General features: G+C 19.7%; 3 protein-coding genes across 3 annotated transcripts; all 3 read left to right on the top strand. All coding sequences in view use genetic code 6, as the record gives it.

Annotated features, from left to right (window-relative positions):
• Positions 1-749: 749 nt before the first annotated feature.
• Positions 750-12,250, top strand: TTHERM_000856769 (transmembrane protein, putative; the record flags this gene model as incomplete). The annotated part of the gene is made up of 30 exons (XM_012797346.1): positions 750-820; positions 1,077-1,166; positions 1,428-1,517; positions 1,776-1,865; positions 2,133-2,222; positions 2,480-2,569; positions 2,773-2,862; positions 3,121-3,210; positions 3,475-3,564; positions 3,828-3,917; positions 4,166-4,255; positions 4,506-4,595; positions 4,852-4,941; positions 5,203-5,292; positions 6,646-6,735; positions 7,023-7,112; positions 7,398-7,487; positions 7,753-7,842; positions 8,055-8,144; positions 8,392-8,481; positions 8,800-8,889; positions 9,134-9,223; positions 9,606-9,695; positions 9,922-10,011; positions 10,318-10,407; positions 10,711-10,800; positions 10,934-11,020; positions 11,296-11,385; positions 11,745-11,834; positions 12,037-12,250. 30 exons carry the CDS (start codon positions 750-752, stop codon positions 12,248-12,250), a joined length of 2,802 nt encoding a protein of 933 aa, XP_012652800.1.
• A 2,073-nt stretch (positions 12,251-14,323) lies between these two features.
• TTHERM_00856770 (tetratricopeptide repeat protein) lies at positions 14,324-16,236 on the top strand (the record flags this gene model as incomplete). Its single annotated transcript, XM_001014539.2, has 2 exons — positions 14,324-15,377; positions 15,539-16,236. 2 exons carry the CDS (start codon positions 14,324-14,326, stop codon positions 16,234-16,236), a joined length of 1,752 nt encoding a protein of 583 aa, XP_001014539.2.
• A 715-nt stretch (positions 16,237-16,951) lies between these two features.
• Positions 16,952-18,792, top strand: TTHERM_000856770 (oxalate/formate antiporter protein; the record flags this gene model as incomplete). Its single annotated transcript, XM_012797347.1, has 6 exons — positions 16,952-16,990; positions 17,048-17,097; positions 17,583-17,732; positions 17,990-18,079; positions 18,339-18,428; positions 18,686-18,792. Coding segments are annotated over 6 exons (526 nt in total), but the record flags the coding sequence as incomplete, so codon positions are not given.
• Positions 18,793-18,916: the final 124 nt, after the last annotated feature.

The raw sequence follows: 18,916 nt of genomic DNA on the forward strand, positions 1-18,916 counted from the left end.
ATATTTGATAATTAATTAATTAATTATTATATTTTATTTGTTCTTTTTATTCATTTATTATTAATTAATTAAAATCCATAATTTGCTATTCAATATTTTTGAAAAAAAAAATAAATGATATAATAGATTAAATATTTTTACAGATTAGAAGAAGTAATTATTTATTTTTTTTTAATATCATTTAAATTTATATTTATTAATAAAAAAAGTTTATAAACTCTTCACTTTTATCTCATGATTTTCTCTATATTAATCTGAGGTATATTTTATTAATTAATGTTATTTTTATTATTTATTAATATTTTTAAAATATTTAACTTTCAATTTATTTAAATAAATAATTTTTATAATAGAAATTATCATGAATGATTATTTTTGATTTTTATTAAAACAAAAATTATTTAGCTATGCTAACTTAATTTTCATTTCAATTTTTAATTATTCATTATTCATTTTAATTATTTGATATTTTTCTTTATTTTTTGCTATTATAACTTGCACTTAATAAAAGCAGTTTATTTGTTTTGGATTGTAATATTTTAATAATAAATGTTAATTTAAAACAGTAAAGCTCTTTTTTTTTATTTTCCTTTTTCTTTTTATAATGATATCTTTTTTTTTCTTCATTTTTTGTTAATTTTACTAATTATTAATTAATCTTATTATTTCATATTCTTTGCTTCTAATTAACTATTTAATGATATTTTTTTTTTCTTCAATATTTAAAAAGTCTAAATTAAATTGGTGCAATGGGTGCATCAGGCTTAGGTTCTGCTTTAGCAAATTGCATTAATCTCTCAAATTTGACACTTGATCTTAAGTAAAAATAGTTTATTTGTTTTGGATTGTGATATATTTTTAATTATAAAAACTAATTTAAAAATAATAAAGCTCTTTTTTTCTTTCTTTTTATTGTGCTTGCTTTTTTTTGTTCTTTCTTTGTTAATTTAACTCATCATTTTGTTTTCGACTTTTACTTTTATTAATTAATCTATCTTATTGTTTCATATTTTGTCTTCACTTTTTCCTTCTAATTAACTATTTAATGATATATTTTTTCTTCAATAATTAAAAAGTTCCAATAAAATTGGTGATGAGAGTGCATCAGGCTTAGGTTCTGCTTTAAAAAATTGCATTAATCTCTCAAATTTGACACTTTGCCTTTAGTAAAAATAGTTTATTTGTTGATTGTGATATATTTTTAATTATAAAAACTAATTAAAAACAATAAAGCTCTTTTTTCTTTTTCTTTTTATTGTGCTTGCTATTTTTTTAATTATTTCTTTGTTAATTTAATTCATCATTTTATTTTCGACTTTTGCTTTTATTATTATTAATTAATCTATCTTATTGTTTCATATTTTTTCTTTCACTTTTTCCTTCTAATTAATATTTAATGATATATTTTTTCTTCAATATTTAAAAAGTCAAAATTAAATTGGTGCAATGGGTGCATTAGGCTTAGGTTCTGCTTTAGCAAATTGCATTAATCTCTCAAATTTGACACTTGACCTTAGGTAAAAATAGTTTATTTGTTTTGGATTGTGAAATATTTTTAATTATATAAACTAATTTAAAATTATAAAGCTCTTTTTTTTTTCTTTTTTTATTGTGCTTGCTTTTTTTTGTTCTTTCTTAGTTAATTTAACTCATCATTTTATTTTCAAATTTTGATTTTTTTATTAATTAATTACTCTTATTATTTCATATTTTTTCTTCATTTTTACTTTTAATTAATTATTTAATGATATATTTTTTCTTCAAAATTTAAAAAGTTACAATTAAATTGGTGCAATGGGTGCATCAGAATTAGGTTCCGGTTTAGCAAATTGCATTAATCTCTCAAGTTTGACACTTAATCTTAGGTAAAAACAGTTTATTTGTTTTGAATGTGATATTTTTAATTATAAAAACTAATTAATAACAATAAAGCTCTTTTTCTTTTTCTTTTTATTGTGCTTGCTATTTTTTAATTATTTCTTTTTTAATTTAATTCATCATTTTATTTTCGACTTTTGCTTTTATTATTAATTAATTAATTAATTAATCAATCTCATTGTTTCATATTTTTCTTCACTTTTTCCTTCTAATTAACTATTTAATGATATATTTTTTCTTCAATATTTAAAAAGTTCCAATTAAATTGGTGATGAAGGTGCATCAGGCTTAGGTTCTACTTTAGCAAATTGCATTAATCTCTCAAATTTGACACTTGTCCTTCTGTAAAAACAGTTTATTTGTTTTGGATTATGATATTTTTAATTATAAAAACTAATTAAAAACAATAAAGCTCTTTTTTTTTTTCTTTTTATTGTGCTTGCTTTTTTTTTGTTTTTTCTTTGTTAATTTAACTCATCATTTTATTTTTAACTTTTGCTTTTATTATTAATTAATCGTTCTTATTGTTTCATATTTTTTCTTCACTTTTTCCTTCTAATTAACTATTTAATGATATATTATTTCTTCAATATTTAAAAAGATTTAATGAAATTGGTGATGAAGGTGCATTAGGCTTAGGTTCTGCTTTAGCAAATGGCATTAATCTCTCAAATTTGGCACTTAATCTTCGGTAAAAATAGTTTATTTGTTTTTGATTGTGATATATTTTTAATTATAAAAACTAATTAAAAGTTAATTTAACTCATCATTTTATTTTCAACTTTAGCCTTTATTATTAATTAATTACTCTTATTATTTCATAATATTTCTTTATTTTTTTTTTCCTTCTAAATAACTATTTAATGATATATTTTTTCATCAAAATTTAAAAAGTTACAATTAAATTGGTGCAATGGGTGCATCATACTTTGGTTCCGGTTTAGCAAATTGCATTAATCTCTCAAGTTTGACACTTGATCTTAAGTAAAAATAGTTTATTTGTTTTGGATTGTGATATATTTTTAATTATAAAAACTAATTTAAAACAATAGAGCTTTTTCTTTTTTTTTTTTTTATTGTGCTTCTTTTTTTTGTTTTTTGTTTGTTAATTTAACTCATGATTTTATTTTCAACTTTTGCTTTTATTATTAATTAATCTATCTTATTGTTTCATATTTTTTCTTCACTTTTTCCTTCTAATTAACTATTTAATTATATATTTTTTCTTCAATAATTAAAAAGTTCCAATTAAATTGGTGATGAAGGTGCATCATGCTTAGGTTCTGCTTTAACAAATTGCATTAATCTCTCAAATTTGACACTTAAGCTTCGGTAAAAATAGTTTATTTGTTTTGGATTGTGATATATTTTTAATTATAAAAACTAATTTAAAACAATAAAGCTCTTTTTTCTTTTTCTTTTTCTTTTTATTGTGCCTGCTTTTTTTTGTTCTTTCTTTGTTAATTTAACTCATCATTTTATTTTCAACTTTTGCTTTTATTGTTAATTAATCTATCTTATTATTTCATATTTTTTCTTCATTTTCCCTTCTAATTAACTATTTAATTATATATTTTTTCTTCAAAATTTAAAAAGTTACAATTAAATTGGTGCAATGGGTGCATCAGGCTTAGGTTCCAGTTTAGCAAATTGCATTAATCTCTCAAATTTGAAACTTAATCTTAGGTAAAAACAGTTTATTTGTTTTTGATTGTGATATTTTTAATTTTAAAAACTAATTAATAACAATAAAGCTCTTTTTTCTTTTTCTATTTTTTTTATTGTGCTTGCTTTTTTTTTTGTTATTTCTTTGTTAATTTAACTCATCATTTTATTTTCAACTTTTGATTTTATTATTAATTAATTAATCTTATTATTTCATATTATTTCTTCATTTTTCCTTCTAATTAACTATTTAATGATATATTTTTTCTTCAATATTTAAAAAGTTACAATTAAATTGGTGATGAAGGTCCATCATGCCTAGGTTCTACTTTAGCAAATTGCATTAATCTCTCAAATTTGACACTTGGCCTTCAGTAAAAACTGTTTATTTGTTTTGGATTGTGATATATTTTTAATTATAAAAACTAATTAAAAACAATAAAGCTCTTTTTTCTTTTTCTTTTTATTGTGCTTGCTTTTTTTTTGTTATTTCTTTGTTAATTTAACTCATCATTTTATTTTCTATTTTTGCTTTTATTATTAATTAATTACTCTTATTATTTCATATTTTTTCTTCTAATTAACTATTTAATGATATATTTTTTCTTCAATATTTAAAAAGTGGAAATGAACTTGGTTATGAAGATGTATCAGGCTTAGTTTCTGCTTTAGCAAATTGCATTAATCTGTCAAATTTGACACTTAAACTTGGGTAAAAATAGTTTATTTTGTGATATTTTTAATGATAAAAACTAATTAATAACAATAAAGCTCTTTTTTCTTTTTTTTTTTTATTGTGCTTGCTTTTTTTATTTTATTTGTTTGCTAATTTAACTCATCATTTTATTTTCAACTTTTGCTTTTACTATTAATTAATTAATCTTATTATTTCATATTTTTTCTTCATTTTTTTCTTCTAATTAACTTTTTAATGATATATTTTTACTTCAAAATTTAAAAAGTGGAAATAATATTCATGATGAAAAAGCATCAGACTTAGGTTCTGCTTTAGCAAATTGCATTAATCTCTCAAATTTGACACTTGACCTTAAGTAAAAACAGTTTATTTGTTTTGGATTGTGATATTTTTAATTATAAAAACTAATTAAAAGCAATAAAGCTCTTTTTTCTTTTTTTTTGATTGTGCTTGCTTTTTTTTGTTATTTCTTTGTTAATTTAATTCATCATTTTATTTTCTACTTTTACTTTTATTATTTATTAAACTATCTTATTATTTCATATTTTTTCTTCATTTTTTCCTTCTAATTAACTATTTAATGATATATTTTTTCATCAATATTTAAAAAGTAATAATAAAATTGGTGCAATTGGTTCATCAGACTTAGGTTCCGGTTTAGCAAATTGCATTAATCTCTCAAATTTGAAGCTTAACCTTCTGTAAAAACAGTTTATTTGTTTTAGATTGTGATATTTTTAATTATAAAAACTAATTAAAAACAATAAAGCTCTATTTTCTTTTTCTTTTTATTGTGCTTGCTTTTTTTTGTTTTTTCTTTGTTAATTTAACTCATCATTTTACTTTCAGCTTTTGCTTTTATTATTAATTAATTAATTAATCTTACTATTTCATATTTTTTCTTCATTTTTTCCTTCTAATTAATTATTTAATGATATATTTTTTCTTCAATATTTAAAAAGTGAAAATGAAATTGGTGATGAAGGTGCATTAGGCTTAGTTTCTGCTTTATCAAATTGCATTAATCTCTTAAATTTGACACTTTACCTTGAGTAAAAATAATTTAATTGTTTTGGATTGTGATATTTTAAACTATAAAAATGAAATTAAAACAAAAAAGTTCTTTAAATTTTTTTTGATAGCTTTGATTTGATATATTTTTTTATCTTTTTTATTCCACAAATGTATTTTATTTATTAATTTAAGAAATAATTTTTAATTTAAAAGTTTATTCTATTTTGATATAAATTTAAAATTTACACTAATTTATTATAAATCTTTAGTTCAATTAATATATAATAAAAATTGAAAGTAATAAGCAAGTGTCTTAAATTAAAAAGATTACTTGTCTTTAACAGAGGATTCTACTGATAAATAACTGGAGAAAAAAGGATGAATAAATAAATATTAAATGTTTGAATAATATTATATATTTAATTATATAATATTTTGAAAAAGTTTATTCAACCTAAAATATTAATAGATAGATAGATTTTATTATTTATTTTATATTTATAAATATTTTCATATTATTGGAAGTAAATAAATTATTTATAAAAAATAAAAAAATTTAAAAATTAAATTTACTTCAATTAACTAATTCCTCTTAAACAAACCTCGGTTTCTCCAAAAATGATCAAATATAGCAAGAAGTCATTCAAAAATTATCTCATTTGGATGTTTTCCTTTTTTTTGGGAAAATTTTTTGGTGATAAAGAATCTTTTGTTTGAAACCTAATTATTTCAATACCTTTTTTATTATTTTAAAATAATATTAATTATTCTACTAAATATTTATTTCCTACAAGATAAATAAATAAATAATTATTCAAGAATAACAATAATGTTACATTAATTTTTTTATTAATTTGAAATCAAATTAATTTTTGATAATATTTGGAATTAATTAAATTTACATAATTTGCTTTTCCATACATACTTTTGAAAGAAAATAAAATAAATAAATAAATGATATAATAGAAAAAAGATTTCTAAGACCTAGAAGAAGTAATTATTAACATTTATAATATGATTATTTAAATTTACTTTTTTTAATAAAAAAGTTTAAAAACTCTTCACTTTAGTCTCATTAGGTTCTTCAGATCAATCAAAGGTATATTTAATATATTAGTATTATTAATCTTTTTTTCAATATTTAGTTTTCAACTTATTTATATTATTATTTTTCTCATAGAAATCCTAATTTTTATTTATTTATTCATTTGTTTTAATACAAATATTTTTTAATTATTTTAACTATATTTCATTTTCAACTTTTACTTTCATAATAAATTAATTATTTCTTTTCTTATTATTTAGAATATTTATTTTTTTCATTTTTTCCATCTAAATAACTAATTAGTTTTATATAAATATTTATTTACCTTAATTAAATATTTAAAAAGTTACAAATATATGAATGATGAAGGTGCATCAGACTTAGGTTCTGCTTTAGGAAAGTGCATTAATCTCTCAAATTTAACACTTATTGCCTGGTAAAAACAGTTTTTTGGTTATGAGTCGTGATATAAAAATGAATTTAAAGCAATAAAACTATTTTAATATATTTACTTTGCTAGCTTTTTATTTGGTTTATTTTTTTTATTTTACTTGCATTTTTTTGTTTCTTTCTTAATTTAACTCATTTTTTCATTTTCAAGTTTTGCTTTAATTTATTATTATTTTAAATTTTTCTTAATTTCTTCCTTCTAACTAACTAACTAACTAACTAACTAACTAACTAACTAATTAATTTTATTTTTTATCTTCAAAATATAAATAGTGGAAATAAAATTGGTGCAGTTGGGGCAGTAAGCTTAGTTTCTGGTTTAGGAAAGTGCACTAATCTCTCTAATTTGATAATTAATCTTGAGTAAAAATAGTTTATTTGTTTTGGATTGTGATATTTTTTTACATAAAAATACATTAAAATAGCAAAACCATTTTAATTTAATTATTTATTAGCTTTTTATTGATTTATTTTTTTGTTTTGCTTTTTTTTCTTCTTCTTTTTTTGTTAGTTTCACTAATTACTCCTTTTTTGAAATTTTGCTTACGTTATCAATTTACTGATTTCTTATTATACCATATTTATTCTATATTTTTACCTTCTCATTGCCTAATAAATTATATAATTTTTTCTTCAATATTTAAAAAGTGTCAATTAATTTGGTGATAAAGGTGCATCAGGCTTAGGTTTTGCTTTAGTTGAGTGCACTAATCTCTCTAATTTGACACTTTCACTTTGGTAAATACAGCTATTTGTTTTGGGATTTCATATAAAAGTTATTTAAAATAATAAAATTCCTTTAGTTTATTTATGTTTAGCTTTTTATTTGACATATTTATTATTTTGTATATATATTTTTTTTTTGCTATCTTTATTAAAAATTAACTGATTTTTTTTTTTAATTTTGCTTTCATTATTAATTCATTTATTATTATTTCAGGAATTTTTTTCATTTTTTCCTATTTCTGATTAACTCTTTATTTTTTCTTCAATATTTAAAAAGGTCGGACTAAATTGGTGATTAAGGTGCATCGGGCTTAGGTTAAGGTCTAGGAAAGTGTACTAAACTCTCAAATTTGACACTTTAACTTAGGTAAAATAATTTTATTCATATTGGGTATTTGTTTATTCTGCTATTGTTTTTATTATTTCTTTGTTAATTTAATACCTTTTTCATTTTCAACTTTTGCTTTAATTATTTATTTATTAATTAATGAATTTTTTTTATTTTATTTCATATTTTTTCTTCAATTTTTCCTTCAAATCAAATTATTAATTAAAATTTTTTCTTCAATTTTTAAAAAGTAAGAATTAAATTAAAGAAGAAGGCGCATCAGCCTTAGGTTCTGCTATAGGATAGTGCACTAATCTCTCAAATTTGAAACTTGAATTAAAGTATAAACAGGTTTTTTATTTATATAAAAATGAATTTAAAACAACAAATATCATTAAATTTATTACTTTTATTTAATTTATTTACTTTTCTTTTTTATTTTGTTGATATCTTTTTCTCTCATTTTTAATTTTTAACTTTTGTTATCATTAATAATTAATTTCTAATCATTTCTTTTTTCTTCTTCTCTTTTTCATTCTAACTAACTAATTAATTAGCATTGAATATTTTCTTCACCATTTAAAATAGGCTCAATAAAATTGGTGATAGAGGCGCATCAGGCTTAGTTTCTGGTTTAGGAAAGTGCACTAATCTCTCAACTTTGACACTTGATCTTTCGTAAAAACAGTTTATTTGTTTAGGATTGTTTTAGATTTTAATATAAAAATTAATCTAAAACAAGGAAAGGCTTTTATTTTTTAATTAATTTACTTGTTAGTTTTTTATTTAAATAAATTATCTTTTTATTCTACTTACTTCATTTTATCTTTCTATGCTAATTTAACTCATTTTTCATTTCAAACTTTTATTTTCGTTATAATTTAATTAATTCATTTCTTGTTACTTAATATTTTTTCTTCATTTTACCTTCAATCTATCTATCTATCTATCTATCTAACTATTTAATTTTATATTTTAACTTAAATATTTAAATAGTGAAAATTTTATTAGCGACAAGGGTTCATCAGGAATAGGTATTGCTTTAGAAAAATTTTCTCATCTCTCAAACTTGGAACTTGATCTTTAGTAAATTCAGTTTATTTATTTTGGATTGTTTTAATTTATTTATTAATTAATTAGCTTTTTATTTTGATTTATTTTTCTTCTGCTTATGTTTTTGTTATTTTCTCTGTTAATTTAACTCATTTTTCAATCTCACCTATTGTTATGATTATTAATTAACTCATTTTTTACTATTTGATATTTTTTCTTCATTTTTTCATTCAAACTAGCTAATTAACTATATATTTTTTCTTCAAAATTTAAAAAGGGGAAATTTGATTGGCGAAATTGGTGCATCAGGCTTAGGTTCAGGTTTAGGAAAATGCACTAATCTATCAAATTTGAAACTTTGCCTTTAGTAAATAAATACAGACATTTTAATTATTTTGGATTATGATCTTTTAATATTAAAATGAACTGAAACAATAAAACTCATTTAATTTATTTATTTGAAATATTTTTTCTTTCTTTCTTTTATTATTTAATTCATTGTTTTATTTAAACCATTTTCTTTTATTATTAATTTATTCATTTCTGAATATTTTATGTTTTTTTTAAATCTGTCAAATTTGGCACTTGATCATACGTAAAAACAGTTTATTTGTTATGGATTGTGATAAAAATATAATTATCAATTTAAAACAATAAAAATTTTTTGTTTACTTATTTTTTAAGTTTTTATTTCATATTTTTTATATTTTAATTTTATTTCTTTCTTATGATTTAAAATATTTAAAAAGTGAAAATTAAATTAATGATGACAGTGTATCAGGTTTAGGTTCTGTTTTAGAAAAATGCACTAATATCTCAAATTTAACACTGGATCTTAGGTAAAAATAGGTTAATTAATTGTTTTGGATTGCGATAAATATATAAAAATGAATTTTTAATAACAAAACTCTTTTCATTTATTTGAATTATTTTTTATTGTATTTGTACTTTTTTTCTTTTTCTTTATTTAGCTCATTTATTTTCCTTATTATTATATATTTTTTCATCATTTTTCCCCTCTAAAAAACTAATTTATTATATAAATTTTCTTCAATATTAAATAAGAGTCAATATAATTCGTGCTTAAGGTCTATAAGGCTTAGTTTCTGGTTTAGCAAAATGCATTAATCTCTCAAATTTGGTGCTTGAACTTTAGTAAATACCTTTTATTTATTATGGATTATGATGACTTTTAATATAAAAATCAATTTAAAACAATAAAATTTTTATAATTTATTTATTAGCTTCTTTTTTCATATAAAAATATATATCAACTTTTATTTTGTTTGTCTTTTCTTTTCTTTTCTTTTCTTTTCTTTCTTTCTTTCTTTCTTTAGTAATTTAATATATTTTTTCATTTCAAATTTTGTTTTTGCAGATTTTTAATCCATTTCTTAAATATTAAAAAAATTTTTTCCTTCTAATTAATAAAGTTATTAAATATTTTTTCTTATTTAAAAGTGGAAATAAAATTGGTAATGAAGGGGCATTAGGCTTAGGATTGGCTTTAGAAAAATGCACTAATCTCTCAAATTTAAAACTTTATCTCTCGTAAAAACAGTTTTTTTACTATGGATTGTGATATCTTTTAATATAAAAATAAAATTAAAACAATGAAACAAACTCTTTTGGTTTATTTATTATTTAGCTAATTAATTTTTTGGCTTATTTTTTAATTTTGTTTGTTCTTTTTTTTCTTATTTCTGACTTTATTAACTTAACTCATTTATTTTTTCATTTTCAACTTTTGCTTTCATTGTTAAAATTAGTTATTTTTATTTCATATTTTGTCTTCACTTTTTTAACTAATTAATTAATTAATTACTTATATATTTTTCTTCTATATATGTAAAGAGGAAGCTAAATTAGTGATGAAGGAGCATCAAGCTTAGGTTCTGCTTTAGGAAAGTGCACTAATCTCTCAAATTTGACACTTGAATTCACGTAAAAGCAGTTATTTGTTTTGGATTGTGAAATCTTTTAATATAAAAATGAATTTAAAACAATAAAACTCCTTTATTTAATTCCATATTTTTATAGTTAATTTATTTTTACTTTATCTTTAACATTTAAAAAGTAATTAAATTGGTGATCAAGGTGCATCAGGTTTAGGTTCTGATTTAGCAAACTGCACTAGTCTCTCAAATTTGACACTTATTCTGAAGTAAAACAGTTTATTTGTTATAACTTTTAATATAAAAATCAATTTAAAATAAAAAAACTTTAATAATTTATTTAAATATTTTTATTTGGATGATTTTTCTATTTTATTCTGCTTTTGTTTTTTTTATTTTTCTTTGTTAATTTAGTTCATATTTTCTATTTCAAATTTTTATTTCATTATTAGCCAACCAACTCATTTCTTATTATTTCATTTTTTTTATTTTTTCCTTCTAAATAGCTTTTTAATTTTACATTTTTTCTTCAATATTTAAAAAGTGAAAATTAAATTGGTGCAATAGGTGTATCATGCTTAGGATTGGCTTTAGGAAAGTGCACTAACCTCTCAAATTTGATACTTCAACTTGAGTAAAAAGTCTTTTTATTTTAGATTGTGCTATTTTTAATATAAAAATAAATTTCAAACAATAAATCTCTCTGAATTTTTTATTTATTAGGTTTTATTTTATTTATTAATTTAACTCATTTTTTTATTTCCAATATTTGAGTGCTTTCATTATTAATCTACTATTTAAATTCTTATTATTTATTTTATACTTTTTCATATATTCTATTACTAAATAACTAACTAATCATATTTTTTCTTACTAACTAACTAACTAACTAACTAACTAACTAACTAACTAACTAACTAACTAACTAATTATTTTATTCTTACCAACTAGCTTATTAATTATTCATTTTATTTACAATATATATTAAAAAAGCGAAAACAATATTGGTAATGAAGGTGCGTTGGGCTTAGGCTCTGGTTTAGGAAAGTGCAATAATCTCAAAAGATTATAACTTAATCTCTAGTAAAAAAAATTCATTTGTTATGGATTGTGATATTTTTTATAATAAAAATGAATTTAAAACATAAAACATTTTTTAATATTTTTAATTATTAGCTTTTTATCTAATTCATTTTTATTTCTTATTTCTTAATATTTTTTCCTTCATACTAACTAACTAACTAACTAAATACATTTGTATATTTTTTCTTCTATATTTAAAAAGTCGAAATTCTATAAGTGATGAAGGTGCATCAGGCTTAGGTTCTGGAATTAGAAAGTGTACTAATCTCTCAGATTTGTATCTTTAACTTATGTACAAACAGTTTAGTTTTTATGGTTTTTTCCTTCTAATCAACAATTTAATTTTGACTTTATCTTAAATATTTTAATAGTAGCAATTAAATTGGTTAAAAGGGTGCATCAGACTTAAGTTCTGATATAGTAAAACTCACTCGTCTCTCAAACTTAATGCTTAATATAATGTAAAAACAGTTTATTTATTTTGGATTGTGATATTTTTAATCTAAAAGATCACTTTTTTATTTTATTTATTTATTTTTCTTTTTTATTCAGTTTATTTTTTAATTTAATGATTTAAAATATAAATTTTAATTTAAATATTTTATTGTATTTAAATTTGATTTATAATTTGCATTTAATTTTTGTTATAAGGTATAACTAAATCGATTAACCAGAAGAATTAAAATTAATGAGCAAGTGTTTTAAATTAATTAGATTAGTTTAATTTAATATATATTTAAAATGATGATAAACAAAATCTGAAAATAGGAAGAGTAAATAAATATAAAAATAATTGAATAATACAAAATAATATTTATTTATTTTTTTAAATATTTAGTAATAGATCATTTAATCTATAATATAGATAGGTAAATAAATAAACAGATTTTTTATAATAGAAAACTTTAAATAAATATTATTCTTATCTAAATTACATGAATAATAAAATTATAAAAGCTATCAAATATAGATAATACATATATATATTTAATATCCCTATATATTAGTTGGATTATTATTAAGTATATACTTGTTATATATTAATGTATGAATATATATATAAATAGATAGAGAGATAGATAGATTAATGATTATTTTTATATTTATTGATATAATATTTTTTATAAGTTAATAAATAGTTTATTAAATAAATGAAATTTTTAAGTTGAATTTTCTTAAATAAAGTTATTCCTCTAAGCCAGCACTTGGTTTACATCAAAAATGATAAAATTTTTAATAATTAATAGTCGCTTATTATATCTTATTAAATTACATACATGATACAGGCGGAGCCTTTTTATATGATGTTTTAATAATGGTAATTAATAGGGAGCGACCAATAAGTTACGATTTTTTTTAGGGAAACTTTTTTTAAGCCCCCCCCCCCCCCCCCCTTAACAATAAAAAAATTGCTTGAAATTTAGCTTTTTATCAGAAATATATTTATAAAGGGCTAAAATAGATTGATAGATTAAACGAATATTTATGAAAGTTTTTTATCACTTTCCCCTAAATGTTTTCCTACTTTTTAAAATATCTTTTTTTAAAAATTGATTGTTTGTTTTTTCGAACTTTAAAATCAATAATTAGAATTTTCTATTTTTGAAGTATCAATTTATATTTATCCAAATAGTTTACTTGAAGTAATTTTTTAATTACTTTTTACTATAATTAGCATTTTTTTCAAAAAACCTATTTAATATGCACAATATAATTTTAAAGAATTTTACAATACCAACATTACTTTCTAAGCATTTAAATTGAAAGTAATTTACTATACCAATACTTAAAACTAATTTAAAAATTCATATTTAACAATTTAACAAAATATACAGAAATTTATGATTTTTTATTTCAACTGTAACGCTTGATTAGGTAGGTAGAACTAAATAATAAATTAATTTGATTTCTAATCATTATCAGAAAATTTTTTTTACAAAATAAAAACTTATTTAGCTTATGATTGGACTAAATTTAGTTACATAGAGAGTTTTAAAATATAAAAAAATGGTTAAATTTTATTAATTTTTAAATGAGAATAACTTTTCTAATGAGGAAATATTTATTTTTAGTCTAGATATTATAATTTTTTGAAGTTCTTGATTTTTTAATTTAAGAAAAAATCATCAATTACTTTTATTTATCAATAATAATTAAAGCGAGGTTAAAAATGTATTTCAAAAATTTAGTTCTTAAAGAATTTGATTACTAACAAATCTTATAATAAATAAAAAAGAATTATAAAGAAATACTATAAAATGAAACTATACAATCTTCAAAAATTTATGTTTTAAACATAAAAGAATATTTTGCTTAATGTAAATTTAAACTTTAATAGTTTTTGCTCAAAATAATTCTAAGATTTCACTTAAATAAATCAAATAATTTAAAAAAAATAAATTTCTAAGTGTATTCAGTATTATTAGAGAAGACATCTGCAAAATTTAACTCCAAAATTTAGGTTCAGTCAATAAAATGCTAATCCTAATATGAAATTGAAATAAAAGGAGCAGGCTTTTGTTAAGATTTTGTAAACTAATCCTTAATCTTACTAAACATACGAAGAATTAGGAAATGTTTATTTGGAAATGGGATAGTTTGAAAACGCTAAAAATAGCTTTTATAGTGCATTGGAAATAAATCCTTAATCTGCAAGAGCATATTGCGGTCTAGGAATTATCTGCTCTGAATAAAATATGATCAAAGAGTCTGAATAATACTTCTAAAAGTCTTTAGAGCTCAATCCTAAATCAGCTATTACACTTTCAAATTTAGGAATTCTATATGATAAATGCGTAACTATCGATCAGAGAATATTTTGTTATAAGTAAGCTATAGAAAGCGATCCAAGTATTCATTAATCATATAATGGACTTGGACTTGCTTATCTTGATAAATAAATGTATGGAAATGCAAAATAACTATTTTAAAAATGTCTAGAAGTAAATCCTTAAAATATTAACGCGCATTTCAATTTAGCAACTATATACAGAAGTGAAAATAATTATTAAGATTGTATAAATTGCTTAGAGACATGTTTAAAAATTTATCCCTAAAATGATGCGCCTTTTAGCATTTATTATAATTTAGGAGAGGCTTATTAGTAATTAGGTATGATGGAAGAAGCCATAAAATATTTAAAGAAAACTATTGAAATTTAACCCTAATAGTATTTACTACATGATAAAATAGGTGACATTTACTTTCAAATGGACAATTTAGAAGAATCATTAAAACACTTCGAAACTGCTTTGAAAATAAATCCAGAATCAGCTAGAACTTTAGCTAATTTAGGTCTAATTAATATTAACTTAGGAAATTATTAAGAAGCTTAATAATAATTATAATATGCTTTATAACTAGATCCTGGTGCTTAAATTTGTTATCACTATTTAGGGTATTTGCATCTTTAATAAGGCCGTTTTGATGAGGCATAATAAAATTATGAATCTTATTTTGAGATAAACCCTGAAGATGATAATTTAAATGCTTTGGAACATTTAGGAATTACATACATGAACTAAATAATCTTTAAAGGCAAAAGTACATAACCAATATATAAATTATATAATGAATACTTTAGCTATTTTTATAGTTTAAATATTTTTAACATGAATTAGAATTTTAAATTATCAAAGTTTTAAATAATATTTTAATATTTTTTCTTTTAGCCTAATTTATTTATTTATTTTATATATTAAAAGGGGATTTATTAGATAAGACAAGGGATTTATATGAAAAATTACTTAAAATAGAACCTAATAGTGTAACAATTTTACTTAATTTAGGTAGCATTTACTATAATTTGGGATAACTAGAATAAGCAATAAAATATAATTAAATGGCTTTATAAATTGATCCAAACTATGATTAGGCTAATTTTAATTAAGGAATTATTTACCATTAAAAAGGTATGGCAGAAAAGGCTATTAAATACTTTCAGAAATCTTTTTAGTCAAATTCTAAATCTAGTGACGCTATTTACAACTTAGGAATCATTTATGGCTAAAATGGAAACTTATAAGAAGCAGAATACTTTAATAAGTTGGCTCTATAAGCAAATAATGATTTTGCTAAGGTTTATTAACTGCTTGATATCTCTGAATCAGAAATTAAAATAACCTCAGAAATAAAAAGCATATGTGATAAAGCATTGAATGCAAAAATTGAGCAAGGAGTTGACTATTATATTTTAGCTTTTGTTTAAAATTTATTAGGTTATAAAGAATAAGCGTTATATAATTGTGAGATGGCTGTGAAATACAATGAATTACTTGCTGATGCCTTTTAACTCAAAGGATAAATTCTAAAATAATAAGGCTAAGAAAAAGAAGCCATTAAATGTTTTGATAAAGTTCTTGAATTAAAACCTTATTAAACATTCCCTAATTAAAAAATATGAAGTAGATACATTTTCAATGCTTTTTAAAAATAATTTTAAAAGAAATCTAAATACAAAATACTTAGTATTTATTTAACAAAAAAATAATGTCTAATTTAATTTTTCATTTATAATTTAAAAATTCTATTTTATTTTAAATTTTACTATTTAAAATAAAACATAATAATACCTAAAGTCTTTTTACTTCATTTTTATTTAACTTCATATCATGTTTAAATTTATTGATAAAAAATATATTATTTTTTAAAAACTCTTTAATTATAGCCAAAAGCCATTAAAAAATTTAGTGATTTGAGATCACTATTTTTTTGAATGGCTGATGTGTTTGAATATTATTTTTATAAAAATAAATAATTTTATAATAGAATTTAATATATAATATTTATTAATCTTTATGATTTTTCAATTAAATTTTTAATTTATTTTAGCCTTTTTAAAAAAATGTATTAATTACTAGAATTTTTTCGAATATGACTAACTGTTCATCTATAATTCCTACTATATATATTTTTAAGTATAACTTTTTAATACAAATATTAAGATTAAATAATGAATGTTAAATTAATTTTTCTTTGATATCTCTTCATAAAACCAAATTTATAAATTAATATTTGATAATTAATTAATTATTATATTTTATTTATTATTTTTATCCATTTATTATTAATTAATTAAAATCCATAATTTTCTATTCAATATTTTTGAAAAAAAATAAATGATATAATAGATTAAAAGATATTATAATTTGGAAGAAGTAATTATTTATTTTTTTATTAATATCATTTAAATTTATGTTCTTTTATAAAAAAAGTTTATAAACTCTTCACTTTTATCTCACGAGGTTCTCCATATTCATCTCAAGTATATTTTATTTATGATTATTATTTTTATTATTATTCATATTTTTAAATATTTAACTTTCAATTTATTTAAATAAATAATTTTTATTATAGAAATTATCATTCTTGATTACTTATTGATTTTTATTAAAATAAATATTATTTAGCTATCTTAACTTAATTTTCATTTCAATTTTTAATTATTTATTATTCATTTTTTATTATTTGATATTTTTTCTTTATTTTTTGCTATTATAACATGCACTTAATAAAAGCAGTTTATTTCTTTTGGATTGTAATATTTTAATAATAAATGTTAATTTAAAACATTAAACTCTATTAATTTATTTGATTCATTTTCCTTTTTATTTTTATTGTGATATCTTTTTTTTTCATTCTTTGTTAATTTTACTAATTATTAATTAATTTTATTATTTCATATTTTTTCTTCATTTTTTCTTTTAATTAACTATTTAATGATATATTTTTTCTTCAATATTTAAAAAGTTACAATTAAATTGGTGATGGAATGGAATGGAATTTACTCGCACATGTAACATGCACTCAGAAAAAATAAATTGGTGATGAAGGTGCATCAGGCTTAGGTTCTGCTTTAGCAAATTGCATTAATCTCTCAAATTTGACACTTAATCTTCAGTAAAAACAGTTTATTTGTTTTGGATTGTGATATTTTTAATTATAAAAACTAATTAAAAACAAGAAAGCTCTTTTTTATTTTTCTTTTTATTGTGCTTGCTTTTTTTTGTTCATTTTTTGTTAATTTAACTCATCACTTTATTTTCAACTTTTGCTTTTATTCTTAATTAATCTATCTTATTATTTCATATTTTTTCTTCATTTTTTCCTTCTAATTAACTATTTAATGATATATTTTTTCTTCAATATTTAAAAAGTGGAAATTAAATTGGTGCAAAGGGTGCATCAGGCTTAGGTTCTGCTTTAGCAAATTGCATTAATCTCTCAAATTTGACACTTTACTTTAAGTAAAAACAGTTTATTTGTTTTGGATTGTGATATTTTTAATTATAAAAACTAATTAAAAACAAGAAAGCTCTTTTTTATTTTTCTTTTTATTGTGCTTGCTTTTTTTTTTGTTCTTTTTTTGTTAATTTAACTCATCACTTTATTTTCAACTTTTGATTTTATTCTTAATTAATCTATCTTATTATTTCATATTTTTACTTCATTTTTTCCTTCTAATTAACTATTTAATGATATATTTTTTCTTCAATATTTAAAAAGTCGAAATTAAATTGGTGATGAAGGTGCATCAGGCTTAGGTTCTGCTTTAGCAAATTGCATTAATCTCTCAAATTTGACACTTAATCTTAGGTAAAAACAGTTTATTTGTTTTGGATTGTGATATTTTTAATTATAAAAACTAATTAAAAACAAGAAAGCTCTTTTTTATTTTTCTTTTTATTGTGCTTGCTTTTTTTTGTTCATTTTTTGTTAATTTAACTCATCACTTTATTTTCAACTTTTGCTTTTATTCTTAATTAATCTATCTTATTATTTCATATTTTTACTTCATTTTTTCCTTCTAATTAACTATTTAATGATATATTTTTTCTTCAATATTTAAAAAGTCGAAATTAAATTGGTGATGAAGGTGCATCAGGCTTAGGTTCTACTTTAGCAAATTGCATTAATCTCTCAAATTTGACACTTAATCTTCAGTAAAAACAGTTTATTTGTTTTAGATTGTGATATTTTTAATTATAAAAACTAATTAAAAACAAGAAAGCTCTTTTTTATTTTTCTTTTTATTGTGCTTGCTTTTTTTTTGTTCTTTTTTTGTTAATTTAACTCATCACTTT

The sequence above is a fragment of the Tetrahymena thermophila genome, assembly GCF_000189635.1.
Source record: "Tetrahymena thermophila SB210 genomic scaffold scf_8254663, whole genome shotgun sequence".
Classification (NCBI taxonomy): Eukaryota; Ciliophora; class Oligohymenophorea; order Hymenostomatida; family Tetrahymenidae; genus Tetrahymena; species Tetrahymena thermophila.